Here is a 19,604-nt window from a genome sequence, read left to right as displayed (position 1 = left end):
TTTCCCCAGTTCCTCAAAATGGAACAAGAAAAATAATTACCTCCTAATTAGCACCTAATCCACTAGGGATTCTGGCTGTTATTTCTCTTGGTTACAAATTTTCAATTAAGAGTTTTTGATATATCCACCATGACACTACTGAATCACCAGTGGTCTTTTGAGCCTTTTTCAATCATGAGAAGGAATCATATCGATCTTTCCAAACTCTTACATTTTTACGTGATACTCTGTGTTGCCAGCTTCACGCATAAGTATGATGGTGCTGTGGTGGGATTAAGTAGCCAAAACCCTGAGACAGACGAAGTGATTCCTGGTCTATTTAGGAGTCATCCTGACCCTCTTAACCTCAGGGCTTAGTTTACTGAGCTTAACACTCCCGTGAAGCCGAAATCATACTCAATGCCATTAGGCAGGTGAAATGAATGTAGGTTAAATAATACTTTATTTAGCATGTCCTTTTTGAAAGGGAGGCTCATTCTCATAGTAAAATGATCATTGATCTTTTTCTGTCAGATAATGCTGAGACGTGCTTTCTCCTTCTCTAGCTTGTTTGTAGAAAAGCTTCCCAGCCATCGAGATTACCAGCAATGTGCAGTCCCCGAAAAGCAGGACATTATGAAGGTATTATGGGGTCGATTCTCCCCTGCGGCATCAAATGTCCCACAAGTATCCATTACTGTTCACACCCCCTTCCTTTCCTCCTCTGTCTCATCCTCTTGAGAGTTTAAGCACAAAGATTCATTCCATTAGCCATGATGTTTCGATTTCTTCTTTGACCTTTAATCATTTCTGAGCCAGTGTAGGATGTCTAATTGAAACTGAAGTGGAGGGAAGGGGAAGAAAAGAAACAGATCAAGAATGTGCTCAATCACTTTATGGTGTGAAGAAGAAATTATTTCACCATTTCTCCCAGAGTTTGACAGAATGGCTATCTATTTCTCCATACTTGAGACATTCTGGCTGGGTGTAATTATTCCATGCAGTCCTGAACCCCCAAACTTTGAAAAGCATTGAGTATTAAGGTGCTAGCCTAATAGGGAATAAAGGGTTTAGGGGGGAGCCTGAAATATTCTTAAGGAAAAGGCAGATTGTTGAAATGTATTTATTCCTCATTAACATTTATAACATATATAGTTTCAAATATATTTACCTGAGAATGAATCCTTTTAAAGTAACATTGAAAATATCTTTTTCATGTATTAGTCTTAAATAGTTTGGGTTGCTTTTATATGAAGGAAGATAAACAATGTAGACAAAGCCAATCACAGCATGAAATGTTAAACAACTCTCCAAAGGTATTTTACCACATAGTGGAATAAAGGCTTTCTTACCCGTTACATAGAGCCTGACGCTGCCTGTAAGCACAACTCAAATTTTGTCAAATGGTCATCACTATTTTAAAATTTTTCTAGGCACACTTACCTGAAGGGTCATTCATTTCCATGCCATTGTGTAGCATTTCCCCTCAATTCTCTTGTTCATTCAACCTCAGAGGGTTCTGTATGGAAACAAAAGTTCCCAGGCTGCCAATGTGACTCATTCACTCTAATTTGGGGTTATTCTTGTTTTTGCTTGTGGGAAAAATTATTCAAAAGCACGTCTTTATGTTTGTTGGATGGATGGATGGATGGATGGATGGATGGATGGATGGATGGATGGATGGTTGACGAAAGATTATGAGAACAGAAGTTTAGTGAAAGAGCATGGAGATTTGAATTCTAGTCCTAGGGGGCAAGACTTTTAATTTCTCTAGGCCTTTGTTTCCTCATCTCTAAAGAGAGAGGTGGGGGATTGTGCTTGGACTATGTCAGGTTTCTCAGCCATTGAGAGTCACTGGGAAGTTGTTTGAGATCCAGATTCCCCAACCTTTTCCCTTCCAATAAAGATGTAGATTCAGTAAACCTGGGTTTAGGCCTGGGAATCTGTGTTTTTATGGAGAGGTCCTCAGTGCATTTTGTAGTCTGTCAAACCTAGGAGCACTTATCTATCATGTTCTTCAGTGTCCCTTCTGGATATGATGACATATCTTTACATACTGTGGAATGTGAAGTTGCAAACCCACTGCCTCAAAATGGGGTATCTATCCAAACAAAATGCAGATAAGCATTGCAGAGGGGATCATTTCTCCCCTCCCCTACTGAGAAGATACATTTTGGAGCCTAGAAAAGAGATCTATTTTCCACCATCATCTTTGGTTACTTGTGTTTTGATTTCTAATTCACATTCCAGCTGTTTTTCTTTCTCAGCTGATGATCTGAAAGACTATACTGAAAACCCCACTAATCAATATGTATATATATTTTTAAAAGAAACTGAAGGAGATTGCATTTCCAAGGACAGATGAATTGAAAAAGGACCTTTTAAAGAAATATAACGTAGAATACCAAGACCATATGCAAAGCAAAGTAAGTCCAATTGGTACATTTATTTCATGCTTTTCTGTGCAAATATATTTTTGAATTTCATTTTTATATGAGTTTTTAGATGTCATATACATTTGATTAAAAATTAAAGATGCAGTGATGTAACACCAATAAAAAATTCATGTTGATTTCCGGGTTAAGCACTTGCACCAAAGATGTGGTATTTTCATTTCCCTCCAACATCTAATAAAGTGATGCATTAGAAAATAGATTTCCTACAGAGATTTTAATAGAGCTTTTTGATCAACTCTTGCCAATGTAACCTTGAGCCAGCTGACTGCTCTTTGGTGATGAATGGAGCTAATAGATGATAGGGAGAACAAGTATATGGTTTCTGATGTACCTAATTTGCAGACCTTAGAAATGTGAATTAGATTCTTACATATAGCAGTCAGTACTTCACTGAGGTAGAATTATAATCGTATAAGTGAAATATAATCATATCACCAAGGGATGATGGCTTCTTAAAAATGATAATGAGACTGAAAGGCTTTGAAAGAAGACATTGGCCAGTTTATAGGAGACCCAAGTTGAAAACATGAATTTTTAATGCTTTCAACTTTCTTATAAGGATTATTTTGCCTTTTCTGTTCATGTGTTTATGTGCTCTGGGAGTCATCACCTTTGCTGACTCTGACTTCAGTTAGTCTGAACACAGTCAAAGAACTTCTCCACGTTCTTTGAGCATAGCCAGAGTGAGGTTTGAGTGATATTTTTGACGAAGTGACAGAGAAAATGTTGAAATCAGAAGATTCCTGCAAGTGTGGATATTGATGACTTGATTGGATTTGAACTATGAAAGATAAAATTGATTCTGAAGGCTCAGACAAAGCAACAGCAAGGGGAAAAAATCCCAGTTAAGTCTCTCTTTCATACTCAGCAATTCGTCTGGTTGTCCCCTCCACATTTCCTTGGAAGAAACAGCCTCAGCAGCTGTTGCACGGTCTGACTTCACAGTCCACAGTAGTAGCATCCCACGTGTATGACGTAAAAATCTCCTTTATGCCTAGGAGAGATGAACAGACACACTGAGCCCTGGCTACAGACAGCACCAGTGTTACCTGGGAGCAGTGAGAAATGCAGAATCTTCAGCCCCACCTAAGCCTGCTGAATCAGAATCTGCCCTATAACAAGTATATGGTTTCTATGTGGGGCTGTAAGCTGTGTCCTCCCCCCACCCAACTACCTTACAGTAGCTCCCAACGTCTAATTTCACAGTTATTTGGGGAACTTCTTTTTAAAAATTATATTCTTACCTAATAGTACCTGGATATTTTTGATAAGACGGGAACTTGGGAATCTTCATTTTAAACAGAAGTGCAGATTTGTTGTACTAGAGATGATTGGACCACATTTTGAGAAATGTTTCTTATTGATCTCCCTTCTCTGTAAAGTTCCAGCAGTATGAGTTCTGGAGTCACGTGCAAAGGGTTCTAGGGCAGCCTGTCCCACAGAAGGCCTGTGTTGATGGGAGTTGCTCTGTGGAACTTGCTGATGGGGGAGACACTAGCCACATGGTACTCAATTCCTAGCAGGACTGAGGAATTGAATTTCTAATTTCATTTTAATATATTTAAACTAGAGGCCCGGTGCATGAAATTCATGCACGGGGGGTTGGGGGGGAAGTCCCCTCAGCCCAGCCTGCACCCTCTCCAATCCAGGACATTCCTCTCACAATCCTGGACCACTGGCTCCTAACCACTCACCTGCCTGCCTGCCTGATCACCCCTAACTGCTCCCCCTGCCAGCCTGGTCACCCCTAACTGCCCCCCTGCTGGCCTGATCACCCCTAAGTGCCTATGCCTGCCGGCCTGATTGCTCCCAACTACCCCCTCACCCCAAGCCGGCCTGGTTGCCCCCAACTGCCCCCCCCCCCCCCCCCCCGCTGGCCTGGTCGCCCCACGCAGCCTGCTCGGTCGTCCATTCTGTTGCAGTGGTCGCTTAGGCTTTTATATAGATAGATTGAAATAGCAATCTATGGCTAGTGGCTACTATATTAGCCACTGCAGTCTGGGGTGATATAACCACGTCTGAGATACTTTGTTCCTCAGGGTTTGGTGAGTCAGGCTGAGCAAAGCATCCTGACCTTGATTTTCTAATATTTAAAAGTGCAGGGGAATGGAGGGAAGTTGACTGTCATGGCCTGTCTCTGGTAAAATATGAGTGGATTTAGAACTGCTGCCCGAATCAGGTTAAGGGGCTTTGGCTATGACCTTATATATTTTCCTCACTGTCACACGAGTGTCCCTACGGGCAGATGGCAGTATCTAGCTGCGGCTCGGTCTGCTGGAAGATTGAATGTCTAATCCCAGTGTGATGTTCTTGCCTTGCAACTAACCTTTTGCTCTGGCAACCACATGTTTTTTTAGAACAAATATAGAGCCGAATTTCTCAAAAAACTGGAACATCAGCGATTGATAGAGGCCGAAAGGAAGCGGATCGCTCAGATGCGCCAGCAGCAGCTGGAAACGGAGCAGTTTCTGTTTTTTGAAGATCAACTCAAGAAGCAAGAATTAGCCCGAGGTCAGATGCGAAGCCAGGAAACCCCAGCGCTGTCGGAGCAGATTGATGGCAGCACTTTGTCCTGCTTTCCCAAACACCAGAACAATTCCCTGCTGAATGTATTTGCCGACCAACCTAATAAAAGTGATGCCACCAATTATGCTAGCCACTCTCCTCCGGTCAACAGGGCCTTAAAGCCAGCTGCTACTCTCAGTGCCGTTCAGAGTAAGTGTGCAACGGGCCCCCACAAGACATTGAATCTCTTCTAACGGAACTGTATTTCTCATCTGGGAGGGCCCTCATTTCCTTATCAATCGTTGTAGGACCCCCTCCATCATATATATGTGTAGACAGAGCTAATCCTTCTCTACCGTGTGGCTTGTACTATATGGAACCTGAAAATTCAGGATTTGCCCCTGCAAGAGCAGAGACTCAAATACACGGGACTGTGTTTGGTCACGGTACAGAGAGTCTAAAAGAGAAGAATTCCAACCATTATTTTTTCCTTTCATGTATTTTATCAAAGAAACTCATGAATCTTAAACACTGTATACTGGGGATGAAAGATGTTGAGAAACTTGTTTGTCCAGAACTTTGCTTGGCAGTTTGAATTTAAATGGTTAGCATTGCCCTGGGCCTCCAGATGGCTTTTGGGTTTCTGCCAACAGTTAGTGCTGCTGGGTGCTGCCGTGTCTGTACTGGCAAGTTTTCAGAAGCAAATGGCGAGTTCTTCCCGGCAGACACTGTCAGATGAAGTTTGTGTTTCTATTTATTTTTAAAAAGTCATGGTAGACGACCAGTTGATAAATTGAGCTGCTGGATCATTATTCTTGAAAACACCATCTTTTTACTTACCACCAACTTTCCTAAAGATATAAGTAATGTATGGGAAACACAGTAAAGAGTATTCATCCTGTGTCTTATAGGATGCAAGGTGTCATCTGTGTAGCCTGTGGCTTAACAGTACATTGGCTTTGAGCCAGAACAAAACTCGTGCTTCCATGCAAATAGTTGATCTGGGGCATGAAATGTAAAAGTGCTTGCCCTTTGCCACCTATTTATAAGTTTAGGTAATTTTACCTTCCTTCTAGTCACTGTTTACTTTTAAGAGTTTTAAACTAACACATGGAAAGTGGAGCATCCGATCATTTAATTTTTGATATTTATATTTATTTGCAGTCACTCGCCAAAAACTGTTTTGAAGGATGGGATGTAAGATTTGGGGGTTTTTTTTTAGCTTCTTCTCTCTTTTCTGTTTCTCAGATTTAGTGGTTGAAGGACTGCGATGTGTAGTTTTACCAAGAGATCTTTGCCACAAATTTCTGCTACTGGCAGAATCTAATACAGTGAGAGGAATAGAAACCTGTGGAATACTCTGTGGAAAACTGGTATGACCTTTGTTTCATGTCTCTGCACAGGAAATTTCCCAAAGCACTGATGTTCTTGTGATAAGCAGAGCAGAATATAGTAGCATCCTATGAGTTGCAAATATTATTAACTTTTCAGAGATTAATTTCATAAAACTGTTGTCATTATTCATGAACTATCCTTTTAGAACATGGATGGTAAAATTTCAGGTCTTCGGGTTTTCAAAACCATCTAATTTTCTAAGACAAATTTTAGTTGCAATTGTTAGTTTCCCATACATTTATGTAATTAACTCTGCCTGCTTTTACCTGTGGGAGGTATTGTCTTGCCACCGCTTTTTCAGATATTCGTGCAGTACAACTAGGGTTTTGTGGTTTCCTTTAAGGCAATAGTTTCAACAAACGAAATCTTAGAGCACAGGCCCTATTTAAGTATGGAAGATTTTATCTGAAATATGTGATGAAAAGACAATGTCAAGGTAGAAGGAAATAAAAGAGAGAAGATGAAATTAATTTCTTACTTGCAAGAAAGATGAATAATGTTTCTTTTGGAAGTAGCCTTCCATAGTCTCCTTGGGTATAAGTTTCTATGTCTGGTACAGGAACATCTTCAGCCCTAAACATGCAGCTTAAGAACTGTTGTTTAATGGAATGCACACTATGTTCTATTCTCCAGTACACATTCTCCTACAGTATTCCAGTGTTCCATCCTCCTTTCCTCTAGGAGAAAGGAAGCACAGATGGCAAGCACAGCAGAATGACCTGCCATCTTGGTCACCTTATTTGCCCTTCAGGGGGCAGTGTGCTGTGGATGCTTCCTCCCAGGACCATATGTTGTACTAAGTTTAATTGTTTCCTTCCTCCCTCCCTCCCTCTCTCCCTCCCTCCCTCTCTCCCTCCCTCCCTTCCTCCCTTCCTTCCATTTTTCCTTCTTTCCTTCCTTTCATTTTTCCTTCTTTCCTTCCTTCCTTCCTTCCTCCCTCCCTCCCTCCCTCCCTCCCTCCCTCCCTCCCTCCCTCCCTCCCTTTTTTCCTTCCTTCCTTCCTTCCTTCCTTCCTTCCTTCCTTCCTTCCTTCCTTCCTTCCTTTCTTCCTTCCTTCCTTCCTTCCCTCATCAGACAAAGATGTGCCAGACACTGTGCTAGGTGTTGGCATTCGGTAGCCTACAAGAGCCACAGTCCTTGCCACATGACGCTTGCAAAGACTGAGACAGATAATTAATTAGAAATGGGGCTGGGTGCTCTCAGTGGAAGTGCAGGATCAAGGGAATGTGTAACTAGGAAACTGACCTTGTCTGGGAGGGTCTAAGAAGTGATGCTTACTGCAAGCCTGAAGAATACATAAAGTGAGCCATGGACGAGGGACTGGGTTGGAGGGAAGAGCTGCAATGAAGGCTGGAGGAAGAGTGGCCAGTTTGCAGGGAAGCCCTAAGGCTAGAGAGAAGTCTGTGGCTTCCAAGCTCAAAGAAGGAGTGCTGTGAAGGGATGGACAGCTCTACACAGCATAACGACTCTTACTGAGGTTCCTGCCACCTCTTTACAACCATCTTCTTTGCAACTCTTATCTTGTACCTGAGGCGGGTAATTTATTTTAACTTTCTCTTGATCTAATTGCAAACCCAAAAGATTACCTAATTAAGGAAAATCCCAGTGAGTCTCCCAATAGTAGAAGAAAATCGTAAGTCAGGAAGTGAAATCCAATATAATTAAAATAAAAACAAGACCATCAACCTCGAAAAGCCTTAGAAATGTCCTCTAGTAACACCACAAAGGTATGGAACTAGTATTTCCCCCTCCAAACAAATCCACTATTATTTTGTTCTGATTTTCCCATTATAGATGTAATATATCTAAACATTATTTATTAACTAAACTGCCATAGACCAGCCTAAGATGCTAATACCTATTTATGGTACATTTTCTGTTGTGAAAATGGCTTTCAAGCTCCAAACTGCTGACTCACATTTTGGGCAAATAATTCATTTCCTAGTTCAGTACCTGTACTTTGTTTTTGAATTGTGATTGAGGGAGGGGTGGGGAGTGGGGAGGATGATGCAAGTTGTGGGGCAGAAAATTCCGGACTATATGAATTTTTTTCTGCTAGTTGTTTTCTTCTTATTCCTCTGTCAGTAGATGATACTTTTCTGCTAATTGTTTTTCAGATGCACAACGAATTTACCATTACCGACATCATCGTGCCAAAGCAGTCTGCAGGCCCAGACTACTGTGACGTGGAGAATGTGGAGGAATTATTCAGTGTTCAGGACCAACACAACCTCCTCACTCTCGGATGGATCCATGTACGTTTGCCCTTTGGGTCTCAGTTGTGTGTGTGTGTGTGTTGTTATTTTCCTCCTTGAGGAAATTCAGCTTAATTTAAATAGTCCCTACCTTTTCAATATTTTTCAAGTCCAATAAATGGCATCACATCAAAGCATTTTCTTCAATGTTAAGTCTAAATATGAATCTGGCGAGGGTTATATTTTGCTTTTTTTCTACCAGGTTAAAAGAGGGAGAGACATTTGGAAATTAGTGACTTATTTTGATGATTTTTACAGAGTAGAATGGAGGCCTAGTAAGATTTTAACTGGTCGGTCTTCAGTGGTCAGCAAACTGCGGCTCGCGAGCCGCGGTTTGCCGCTCTGTTGACTAATGAGTTTGCCAACCACTGGACTAGACTCTCGATTCAAATAATTACAGGCTGTTGTTGTTCCTTGTGATTAAACCCCTATCCCAGTGGTCGGCAAACTCATTAGTCAACGGAGCGGCAAACCGCGGCTCACGAGTTTGCCAACCACTGGGGTCAATTAATAATGTTCCCTTTAACTTTAAGAAAATGTTGGAAAATGTTTCTTTAAAACAGGTTTTTGTACATATTAAGTAAGAACCATATATTCCACTGTACCTCCCCTGCAGGCCAATGATGTATAAACTGTACAAACAAGCCATGGATTAGGGCCTAAAGGATGGGGCTGAAAATATTGGGTCCTACCACCCACCAGGCCATTGCAGGAACAGGAATGGACTTAGGAATTAAAAGATGTGAGTTTACATTTCAGCTCTGCTAAGAGTTCATTATAGGGACGCTGGCAAGTTACTTAAGCAATCTGAGTATCAGCTTTCCCACCCATAAAACAGGGATCAGGATAAATGACTTAAGGTGATGGTGAGTGTTAGTTGAAATGTCAGGGAATTCCTTAGCACATTTTTCCAGGGACTCAGAAAATTGCAGTGGTTGGTTTTGGTGCTAATACTCTACTTTTCTGTCCTTAGTGTAATCTCTCTGGGGATATTTTTCCATTCAGTCTCACACATCTGGACCAGGGGTAATGACAAGTCATCCCACCATTATGGGGTACTGGCCAAGATTTCCAGGGCACATCCTGTGGACCTTCAAGAGCCCCTGACGAATGATGTGACCATTTTTTTACTTCCTTTATAGAGAAGTACTGAACAGGGGCAGGACACACACACACACACACACACACACACACACACACACACACATACACACCTGCACATAGCCGCACCCACAATGTCACTGAAGTACTGAACAGGGGCAGGACACACACACACACACACCTGCACATAGCCGCACCCACAATGTCACCGAACATTTGGTGTTCTGTAATTCGGGAGAGGAGAGGAGAATTCAGTCTCAGCTCCACCTGTAAATTTCCATGTGCCCTTGGTCAGGACTCCTAACCTCCTTGCTTCCAGGTTCCCTCATGGGCCAAGTGGGGCTAATGTAAACCTTCTCTCCCTCGCCAGATTTGTGTGAGCTGTAAGCAAGATGCCAGGTTTGAAAGCCTTGTGAAAAATATAAACTGCCTCTCAAATACAAGAGATTATTTATAATGAAGAGTTTGCAAAACATTCCATATGTCTATTTGTTTTACTTAACAGTAAGTAATGTGCCTTACTGTTTGCTTAGAAATTGCTGAATTTTAAAGGCATTATTTAGTTTAATGTGATTTTCTGTAACAAGAATGTATTTTAAAGCAAAAAAAAAATTGTAGCAAATAAATTGTAACATAAACTTAGGAAGAATGACAGTCCATTAAATTTACTTACATTGAAAAGTCAATGCTAGTTTATCTTACAAAACGTTTCCCTAATTAGAAATCAGAGTTTTTTCCTTATGTCCTATGTATCTAATGTATGCAATAATGAAATTGGGTCATTTACATAATGGATTTGGCATAATTCTAGAATTCCAGGATTTTGCTTTTTGTTTAGTTCACTATACCAAATTGTTACGGTTCAGTGAAAACACTAAAATTCTATATGTCCAAACTTCAGTGATTGTAATGACTTTTTGTGAAGATTTTATTGGTACAATAATAGGAACAAATTCTCCAGCTAACATTTTTTCCAGATATAAATTAGTCACAGAAAAAAAGGGCTGAATTGGAATCAGACAGATCTGGAGTTGAGTTTAGACTTCTCAGCTTCATGAGCTCTATGACCTTCAGTGTGTTATTAACTCTTCTGCTTAGCTCAGTTTCCTCATCTGTGAAAGGAGGGTAATAATAGCACTTCTCTCATCTTGTTGTTGTAAGAATTAAATGAGATCATTCATGGAAAGTCATTCATTCAATTGCAATAAATGGCATCCGCTGCTATTGTTATCATCGTCATCATTCTTTTTTCCATAAAGGAGGTGGGGGAGGGAAGCACCATTTTCCTAGGAGACAGTTGTCGTCAAGGAGTAGAAGTGATTCCTCCTGGCAGCAACAAAAGACTCAGGATGCCTTATATGCATTCAGTCTGGACGAAAGGGACAGGCGGAGTGACTGGTCTACTTGACAGCCTGCTCGCTGCCTCCAGAGCCCTAGAGTTCCTCTGAACACGTCTTACTTTCTCACCGAGGCACAGACGCTCTCTGTATCAAGGGAAGATTTTCACTGAGACAGGTAACAGGCAGTCAGGCCCCCCCACCCATGCCTTCGCTAAAGATTTGGGTTTTAAAAAATTAGGCAATTTCCATTCCTCCATTGAGCTCGGTCTTTGCAGACCAAGAGTTACTTTTGTCTTTGCAGAACATGTATCTTTCTGTAAATCGATATGAATGGATTTTTATCTTCATTCTAGTAAATAAAGTAGAAAGGAATTTTTAAATCTTACATATCTTGAACAAGCTATTGTTCTACATAATGGCATGAAGCTGTTCTATGAGCCCATGACCGTTAGTTATGACAACATTAACGCCAGCGAGTGGTTTTGATTCCTTTCTATGTGTTAGGCGCTGTGCTAAGCATTCCACATGGATTGTCTCATTTACTTTTCATAATCCCATGAAGAAAAGATTACCCTTATGTTAGAGTCGAGCAAATGGGCATGGGGAAGTTAAGGAACCTTTGCGGTGTTCTGCAGCTAGTGGAAGAGGCCAGACCCAGGCAGTGCATGCCAAGGACCTGGGTTTCATGATGTAAATGGTCACATTCTTTTTCTGAGGGTAATTGAGTTGACTGTGAATTTTAAAGTCATTGTGGCTGCATGCGTTTTTTATATCCAAGTATGAACCTCTGATTTGTCTCTCATAAATATGTGTGTATATAAGCCCCAAATCTGGAAGATAATTCCTTAATTTTTTATCTCTTCCTTCTCATCATGTGCATATTTATTGGCTGTGCAAGATGAGTTCCAAACACCTTGAACCTGAAGAGTTCCGTTCTCCCATTGGTAGGGAATGGCGATCCACATGTGGGTAACAGCACATTTATTGAAAACTTTCCTTTCGTGTCCAGGGTTTTGTATAAAGTACCTCTGGGTTTCCAGTCACAGCTCTGCTCCTGACCAGCTGTGTGACCACAGGCAAGTTACTTAAAGGAGCCTGATGACCCCTGTATGGAAAATGGAGATAACAATAGAGCTATCTCCTTAGATGAGTTGTGATGATTCATTTCCAGTTCTGTCTTTTCCAATAAGCAGAAAGGACATGAACAACTCCCAAGAAACTCTTCTCAAAGTCATAGTTATTCCAAAGATGCAAAAAGGGAAGGTATATGTCAGCAGACACTTTAAAAAATTTCTATCTGGTTAATGATGGTAAGAAAGAAATAGCAAATAACTAGTTTTCTCTTCAAATGGTCTGTGGCCTTGGCTACCCTGATAATATTGTCCTCTTCTCTTTTCATAGACACATCCGACCCAAACTGCATTCTTATCCAGTGTCGATCTTCACACTCACTGTTCCTATCAGCTCATGTTGCCAGAGGCGATTGCCATTGTGTGTTCACCAAAGCATAACGAGTAAGTGAATGAGTTAAGTGTATGTGGAGGGGCTCCAGTGAGGCTGTGACTGGGGTTGCTGGGTTCAAACGTGTCCCCTCCAAAAGGCAGGCACACCATGCCCTTGCGGGGGAAAGATTGGCGGCAGTCAGTTCCCATGTACCTGTAGCTCTACAGTCTTGCTTTTCAAGGCCCTTTTCAGTGGGAGAATTACTGGTTCTCTTTCTCCAGTTACCATGACCTGGAAGTGGATAAATTGGATGTTAGTATTCCAGTTTATCATTTGAGATGTTAGTTCTACTGTATTATTTCCTGTGGTAGGAAAATTTCCAGCCTTCGTTTAATTACCTCCAAAACTTTTCTAGGTTTGGGAGATGATTATTATTGTAGAGTGATTATAAGCACAGGACCCATGTCAAGTTATATAGGGATCCAGTCTCCACCCTCAAATGGTGTGTTTAGCAGGATGCCTGACCACCATGAGGCTGGGCGTCTTCATCCCTGACACCTGCCCATCACAGGTTGAGGTGAACAGGAAACTCAAGATGATGGTCTATGTAAAGGGCTTAGCATGGTGCCTGGCACCACAGCCAGCACTCCGTAAATATTTGCTGTTGCTATCACCACTATTGCCATTGTTAAAACAATTAGGAAGATCTGCCACCCGCAGTTTCCTCCAGGGGGCCTCGCTTTTCCTCTGTGGTCTCCCCAGCAGGTCAGCTGCCTCTTGCTCATGACAATCTTGCAGGTGTTTGAAGTTAGCACTGGCCCCTCCAGTGTTTCTCACCTCTAGGCCAGTCATCGTGAGATTGGTTCAAAAAATCACTGTGGAATTCCTAGTTTGTGGTGCCTTCCTCCTTCCCATTTGAGGACTATGCTTGTGCCATTCAAATAAAGCATCAGGAAAGCCCAGACGATCCTTAATTTTTGTATCTTTCCTTCACCCTGAAACTCAGCACTGGCATCTTCAGGCTCACCAGTGCTGGCATGCTCGAGGTCTCCACCTGTAAGAAGAAGGGCTTTCACCCGCACACCAAGGAACCAAGGCTGTTCAGTGTGAGTAGACCCTGTTGGATATTTAATTTTTTTAAAAATATTTTTATTGATTTCAGAGACGAAGGGAGAGAGAGAGAGAGAGAGAGAGAGAGAGAGAGAGAGAAGGGAGGGGAGGGGAGGGGAGGGGAGGGGAGGGGAGGGGAGGAGAGAGAAGAGAAGAGAAGAGAAGAGAAGAGAAGAGAAGAGAAGAGAAGAGAAGAGAAGAGAAGAGAAGAGAAGAGAAGAGAAACATCGATGATGAGAAAGAATCATTGATCAGCTGCCTCCTGCACGCCCTACACTGGGGATCGAGCCCGCAACCTGGGCCTGTGCCCTGACCAGGGATCGAACTGTGACCTCCTGGTTCATAGGTCAAAGCTCAACCACTGAACCATGACGACCAGGCACAGATATTTACTTTTTTACCTCCTCATTTTTTTTAGCAGTATAATTTGGGATAAAACATTGTAGTGCTTAGTTTGGAATTTTCTTATCTAGAACATTAATTATTCTTTGTAATTTGTCCTGTTATTTTATTTACTGGCCCATCTGTGTGATACTTAAATACAATCTTCCTCAGACTCCAATAAGCAAACAATTCTTAAATAAAATGATATTAAATGTCTCATGAATGATTTCCACATAATGTGGCTATGTTAATTTTTTTCATAGCAGTTCAAAGAAAACTTCTTAATTAGCGTTGTATAGCCCGAAAGAAACATTATCTAACTACAACTTTTCTTTCTAACTGATTCCTTGGTGGTTCTCTGGCTATAACATCTGAGAAACATTAGTTTGAAGTTAGTATTTATTTTAAATAAAAATTACTTGGCAGCCTCTGTAAATATTTCTTTTTGTTGAAAATGGTTACACATGATTACATTTGTTCTTATTGGAAATATTTTTTTAAATCAGGAACATTTTTAAATTAGGAAATTCATATTCCCTCCCCAAAGAGAATTTTGTTAAACATTATGATCTAAAGACATTTTTTTTCTTTCCTAGGTATGCAAACACGTGTTGATAAAAGACATAAAAATAATCGTGCTGGATCTGAGGTGATATGTTCTGAAGATTAGCACCGTCACCACCGGATACCTGCCCATAGACATGTGGTCCCTTTCTCAAGATGTTTCCAGAAGTGACTGATATTTTATATTTATACATTTTAGACCAGAAAGTTTGATATTTATTGCTCTTGTGCATTTTGAAGTTTTCTTTTTGGGTTGCTCTGTCTCAAGAGTGGTCACAATGATGTTAAATCAATACCCATTAATGGACCCAACTACTATGACCAGATAATAAATTATGCTGCAAACAATAATATGACCAGTATTTAAAGAGGTCTCTGCATACGTTTTCAGAGCATTAGATGTTTTGCTGTATTTTTTTCTCATTCCTATAAAATACAATTCCAAACAAGGAATTCTGAGTAGCAGGTGGTCTCCAAGACAGGCCATCTGCTTCCACAACCTTTCCCTGTGCTAGAAGATGAGCTCTTCCCACATGTGAGAAGAACTGTGACTTCATATGGGTTTCATATGCTAAGAAATTGAGGATAACATCATTCAGAGAAGAGTGGGTTGTCTGTGGAGCTGGACTTGCAACGTTAATTTGCCCTTAGCTGGTGGTGTCTGTAGACGCAAAGCTCCATGCATAGGGCAAGCCACACTCTAGTTCCATAGTCTAGGATCTGAAACTTGCAAGTCCACAAGTTGTCATAAGGCAGAAACAAGCCACTGAGCTACCCATAGCAGGCTCTTCATGCGTGAGAACTGGAGCAGAATCTGGGTGGCACAGTACTAGTATTAGGGAGCAGACCAGCGGGGGAGGAATGCTACCTCGTCCACACACAGAGTGCAGGGAATACCCCTCTTTATAAAACAGAAATCATTGAACTTCGTAGTGGGTGCTAGTACATGCAGACAAGGCCATTTAGGCAACTCAGATATAAAGCCAGGAGGAAAGCGAAGGCTGGGAAAGCTGTGGTTGGCATACAAGACATTGACTGTGAAACCTTAAAATTGTTTACTCAAATTAGTCACTGTCTGGTTGGGTCCTGATGTAACAGTGGAATGATGGTGAATCTGCAATCTTGAGTCTGAAGAGGATGCTGAAAATTCCTCCACAGCTTTTGCAGAAGGAAAAGCATTTACAGATTGCCCAAGAAATAAGCTCCATTATTTTTCCTCCTAATATAAAGGCTGATGAATAAGAAAAAGAAAACAAGCAACTAGATGACATTGGTTCTATTCCTGATTTTAGGCAAGGTTTCCTTGCCAACAGAAATGAGGTGTGTGTATTATTAATTTAGCAGTTTCCTATCAGCAATAAAATGTTTTACCTATCCAAGTTTTGCCAAAGGAAATACATCACTTTTAATTTGTTTCATTAGAAAAATAACTTACTGAGGTGAAATTCACATAAGATAAAATTCAGTGACATGTGAGATAGTCACAATGTTGTGTAACCACCACTTTTCCCAGCCATTGGTAACCAATCCGCATTCTGTCTCTATGGATTTATCTATTCTGGATATTTCCTATAATCCTGTATGCATTGAAACCATACAATATGTGAATTTTTGTGTCTAGCTTCTTTCACTTAAAACTTTTTTGAAGGTTCATCTACACTGTACCATGTATCATCACCACTTTGTGTTTTTTAGGGCTCAGTAATACTCCATTGTATGTATATACACAATTTGTTTATCCATTCATCCAGTGATGGAGGTGTGGGCTGATTTCACCTTTTGGCTATTGTGACTAGTGCTGCTATGAACATGCATGTAATGTACTTGTTTCAGTATCTGTTTTCAATCCTTTTGAGTATATATTTAGGAATAGAATTGCAGGGTCATGTGTAACTGTATGTTAACTTTTTTATGCCAACGTATTTTCCACAGCAGCTGAACCATTATAGCCATCTTAGGTGTGAAGTGGTTATCTCATTGTGGTTTAGATAGAGCGATACCTTATGAAGTTAATTCTCTTAAGTCAAATTTTTGACAGTCAAATCAGAGTTGATGAAGATGCTGAAGAGTGCTAACCCACTCTCATGACAGACACCCTGATTGTTGTGGAACTCCCGTCCTAGACCTTCTGCACATTGGAACCATTTGCAGAAGCAGATTTTTATTTTGTCAAGGATGGTCAACTCTTTTGACTGGGTAGGATTAGAAAAACAAAAGCGAGAACGACCAGCAAGAGCCCCCAGTAGCCGCACTCTAAAATATTACTCTGCTTTCCACTGAACTCAAGGCTTACGCATTTGGAAGGGTGAAGACTGACTACTTTGGAACATACATCTGAAATCACAAACCTTTTTTAAGAACAGGGGCTCGTTCTAAATTTGTAGGATAGGATTTACCTGCATAATATATTTTTTGCTGAGTAGATGAAGCCATTTTTGTAAAGAAAAACTGAAGTTAAATGATTTTGGGCCATTTCTTAAGGAGTATCAGGTTGTAGAATATGCAGAGAGATCTAAGGAGGGGAGAAAATAATTGATACAACGAAAGGACCGAGGAATGAGGCTCAAACTAAATACGGAGGGGAAGAAATAGAAAGCATGATCTAAGAATATGAAAAGAACATCTGTTGATGTGTCTACAGTGCCACACATTTTTCTCCAAGAACAGGAACACAGAATTTCAGGTCTCTGAAAAACTGTATTAACTACATTGTGTAGGAGCTTGTTCTACCATTGGCTGTCCTTGAAGGTAGCATTTGTTTACAAACCTAATCAGGCGAATCATAATCATTTATATTGCCTTTAGTCTTTAAGGAGCGTGAAGTTACTACACGAAGAACATTCTCGAATAGCTGTAGCCATCAGAAACAAATTAGAATGAGAGGTAGCATTTGAATGTTCATTTCCCAGATGCATTTCTGAAAATGAGATAAAGAATTTAACCTGCAAGATGAAATGCTTGAGAGTGGCAAATGAATCAGAGATACCAAATTTCTCACTGGAAATTTCCCTAATTGCTTGTAATTGGTGTCTGATTTCAAGACAGACATTTCACAGAGAAAATGTTATGAATTCTACTTTGGAAAATTATAGTCAAGTCATAGTTGTATTTTTAAAGTCTATGTGTGATCCAGTTTTGGGGGTTCACCTTCCAGTTCCACATCTGCAGCATACTTTCCCACTTCTGGGCCTCTATCCTGAACACAGTCCTTGTACATCCTCTACCCTAACCTCAACCCCATTGCTTCCCCCTTGTTTTCCTAGTTAACTCAGTCTTTTTAAAGTTTTTATTGTCTATCTATTACATTCAATATTATTTTGTATTAGTTTCAGGTATATCACATAGTGATTAGACAATGATGTACTTTACAGAGTGGTCCCCCGATATTTCAAGTACCCACCTGCCCCCATACATAGTTATTACAATACTATTGACTACATTCCCTATGCTATAATCTACATCTCTGTGTTGGCTCTTAGAACCAACTCCCTCACTACAATAAGAAATACCTCAGACTGCTCTGTTAAATCCTATGAAAGAGACTCACACTCAGCCCTAACTGGTTTGGCTCAGTGGATAGAGCGTCGGCCTGTGGACTCAAGGGTCCCAGGTTCTGATTCCGGTCAAGGGCATGTACCTTGGTTGCGGGCACATACCCAGTAGGAAGTGTGCAGGAGACAGCTGATCAATGTTTCTTACTCTCTATCCCTCTCCCTTCCTCTCTGTAAAAAATCAATAAATATATATATATATATTTTTTTTTTAAAGAGAGACTCACACTCAGCTGACTGCACAAATGATGCTGCATTGACAACCGAGAATTATTCACTTAAAAAAAATTAGTAACGCTTCCTTCCACCTATCTGCTCACAACAAAGGCTATGTGATGTGAATCAATCTCATTACAAATCCACGCCATCCTCAGATGTTGCAGGTGCCTATTGTGGGGAAAACTGATGATCATAGAAGAAGGCTGTTTTGCTATTGTTGGGGGAGAGAAGAGATTCAGGAGGCAGCCACGTCTACACGCTGCCGGTTTTCTCTTCTGGAAATTCAGGTTGAGGCTCATCAATGAGACTCTCTTGTTCAGCCCTTCAAGTCACTGGACATCTTATATCATCAAGGGGAGGAGTTACTGGTTTATGATGGGAGAAGGTGCACTAGCACTGCAGCTGGGTGCTCGCAAGGAAAGGAAATTTCACTAAGGCACATTCAGTGGCTGTTTCTGGCTTTGCTGATTTCTGCCTCTGGCCATGCCTGCTTCGGATTCTTTGAGACTGCCAAGCACCCATTCCTTTACCAGAGAGCTCGCGCCCTCTAGTGGTAAACATCAAGCACAGCAATACACGGACTTCTACTTGAGTAAAACCTGAAGTGATGGTGGGAGTGGGTGGTGCTTTGGCTTGAATTATGAAAGTGGTCTATACACGAATCCTTCACTGTAAGTCCATTGGGTTTGAAGTTTCCTTGACCGGTAAGCACACATTTGCAACTGGAAAGTTTTCCTCAATCATAGCATGTTACAGTGGTTCTCGAATTTTGATGTGCTAAAGAATCACCAACGAAATAGGATTAAAACTCAGGTTCTTAGCCTCAGCTCCAGAGGTTCTAGTTCAGCTTTGGGTGTGGCCCAGCAATCTGACCATTTAAAATGAGCCCCTCATAAGCTTGGCCTGTGTGGCCTGTTCTTTGAGAAATGCTGGCCTAATGGCTGAGTATGGGTTGGGAAGCAAGCTCAAGTAGGATATTAGGTATATTCCTTAACCATTCCTAGCTTCTGTTGCTCCATCTGTAGAAAGGCAGTAAGGATACCTAGCCCATTGGGCTGCTGTAGGATAAAATAAAGGTCCTAATATAAAGGGCTTGAGACTTTGCTAAAATCTCTCAAACAAGTTACAGCTGGTGACTGCATGCCCCAAACCTATCAGTGAAAGGCCCAAGACCTGGTACTAGCACCAACCTGCCTTGCTTCACAGCTGGGCCTTGCCTGGGCACCTCTAAGCCCAATAAAAGGGAGGGAGGGGGTGCTTGGTACAGGATCTGGTCATGACAGGTAGCCAGCTCTTATTATT

General features: G+C 41.1%; 1 protein-coding gene across 8 annotated transcripts in view; it reads left to right on the top strand.

Moving 5' to 3' along the window:
* Window positions 1-17,898, top strand: part of STAMBPL1 (STAM binding protein like 1) — a 45,566-nt gene extending 27,668 nt beyond the window's left edge. For 4 of the 8 annotated variants that reach the window (XM_080687724.1, XM_080687722.1, XM_080687723.1 and 1 more), the window contains 8 exons: window positions 546-621; window positions 2,310-2,405; window positions 4,793-5,150; window positions 6,189-6,313; window positions 8,453-8,590; window positions 12,433-12,545; window positions 13,481-13,580; window positions 14,565-16,423. In XM_080687724.1, the coding sequence (XP_080543850.1) occupies window positions 546-621; window positions 2,310-2,405; window positions 4,793-5,150; window positions 6,189-6,313; window positions 8,453-8,590; window positions 12,433-12,545; window positions 13,481-13,580; window positions 14,565-14,621 (1,063 nt within the window). In that variant the 3' untranslated portion in view covers window positions 14,622-16,423. Of the gene's footprint in view, window positions 1-545; window positions 622-2,309; window positions 2,406-4,792; window positions 5,151-6,188; window positions 6,314-8,452; window positions 8,591-12,432; window positions 12,546-13,480; window positions 13,581-14,564 lie in introns of all 8 variants that reach the window. The other 4 variants (XM_080687727.1, XM_080687726.1, XM_080687728.1 and 1 more) reach the window with 2 other exon arrangements.
* The last annotated feature ends 1,706 nt before the right edge of the window (window positions 17,899-19,604 follow it).

The sequence above is a fragment of the Plecotus auritus genome (genome assembly GCF_963455305.1).
Source record: "Plecotus auritus genome assembly, chromosome: 9".
NCBI classification, from domain to species: domain Eukaryota; kingdom Metazoa; phylum Chordata; class Mammalia; order Chiroptera; family Vespertilionidae; genus Plecotus; species Plecotus auritus.
This window is presented reverse-complemented; position numbering and strand designations above follow the sequence as displayed.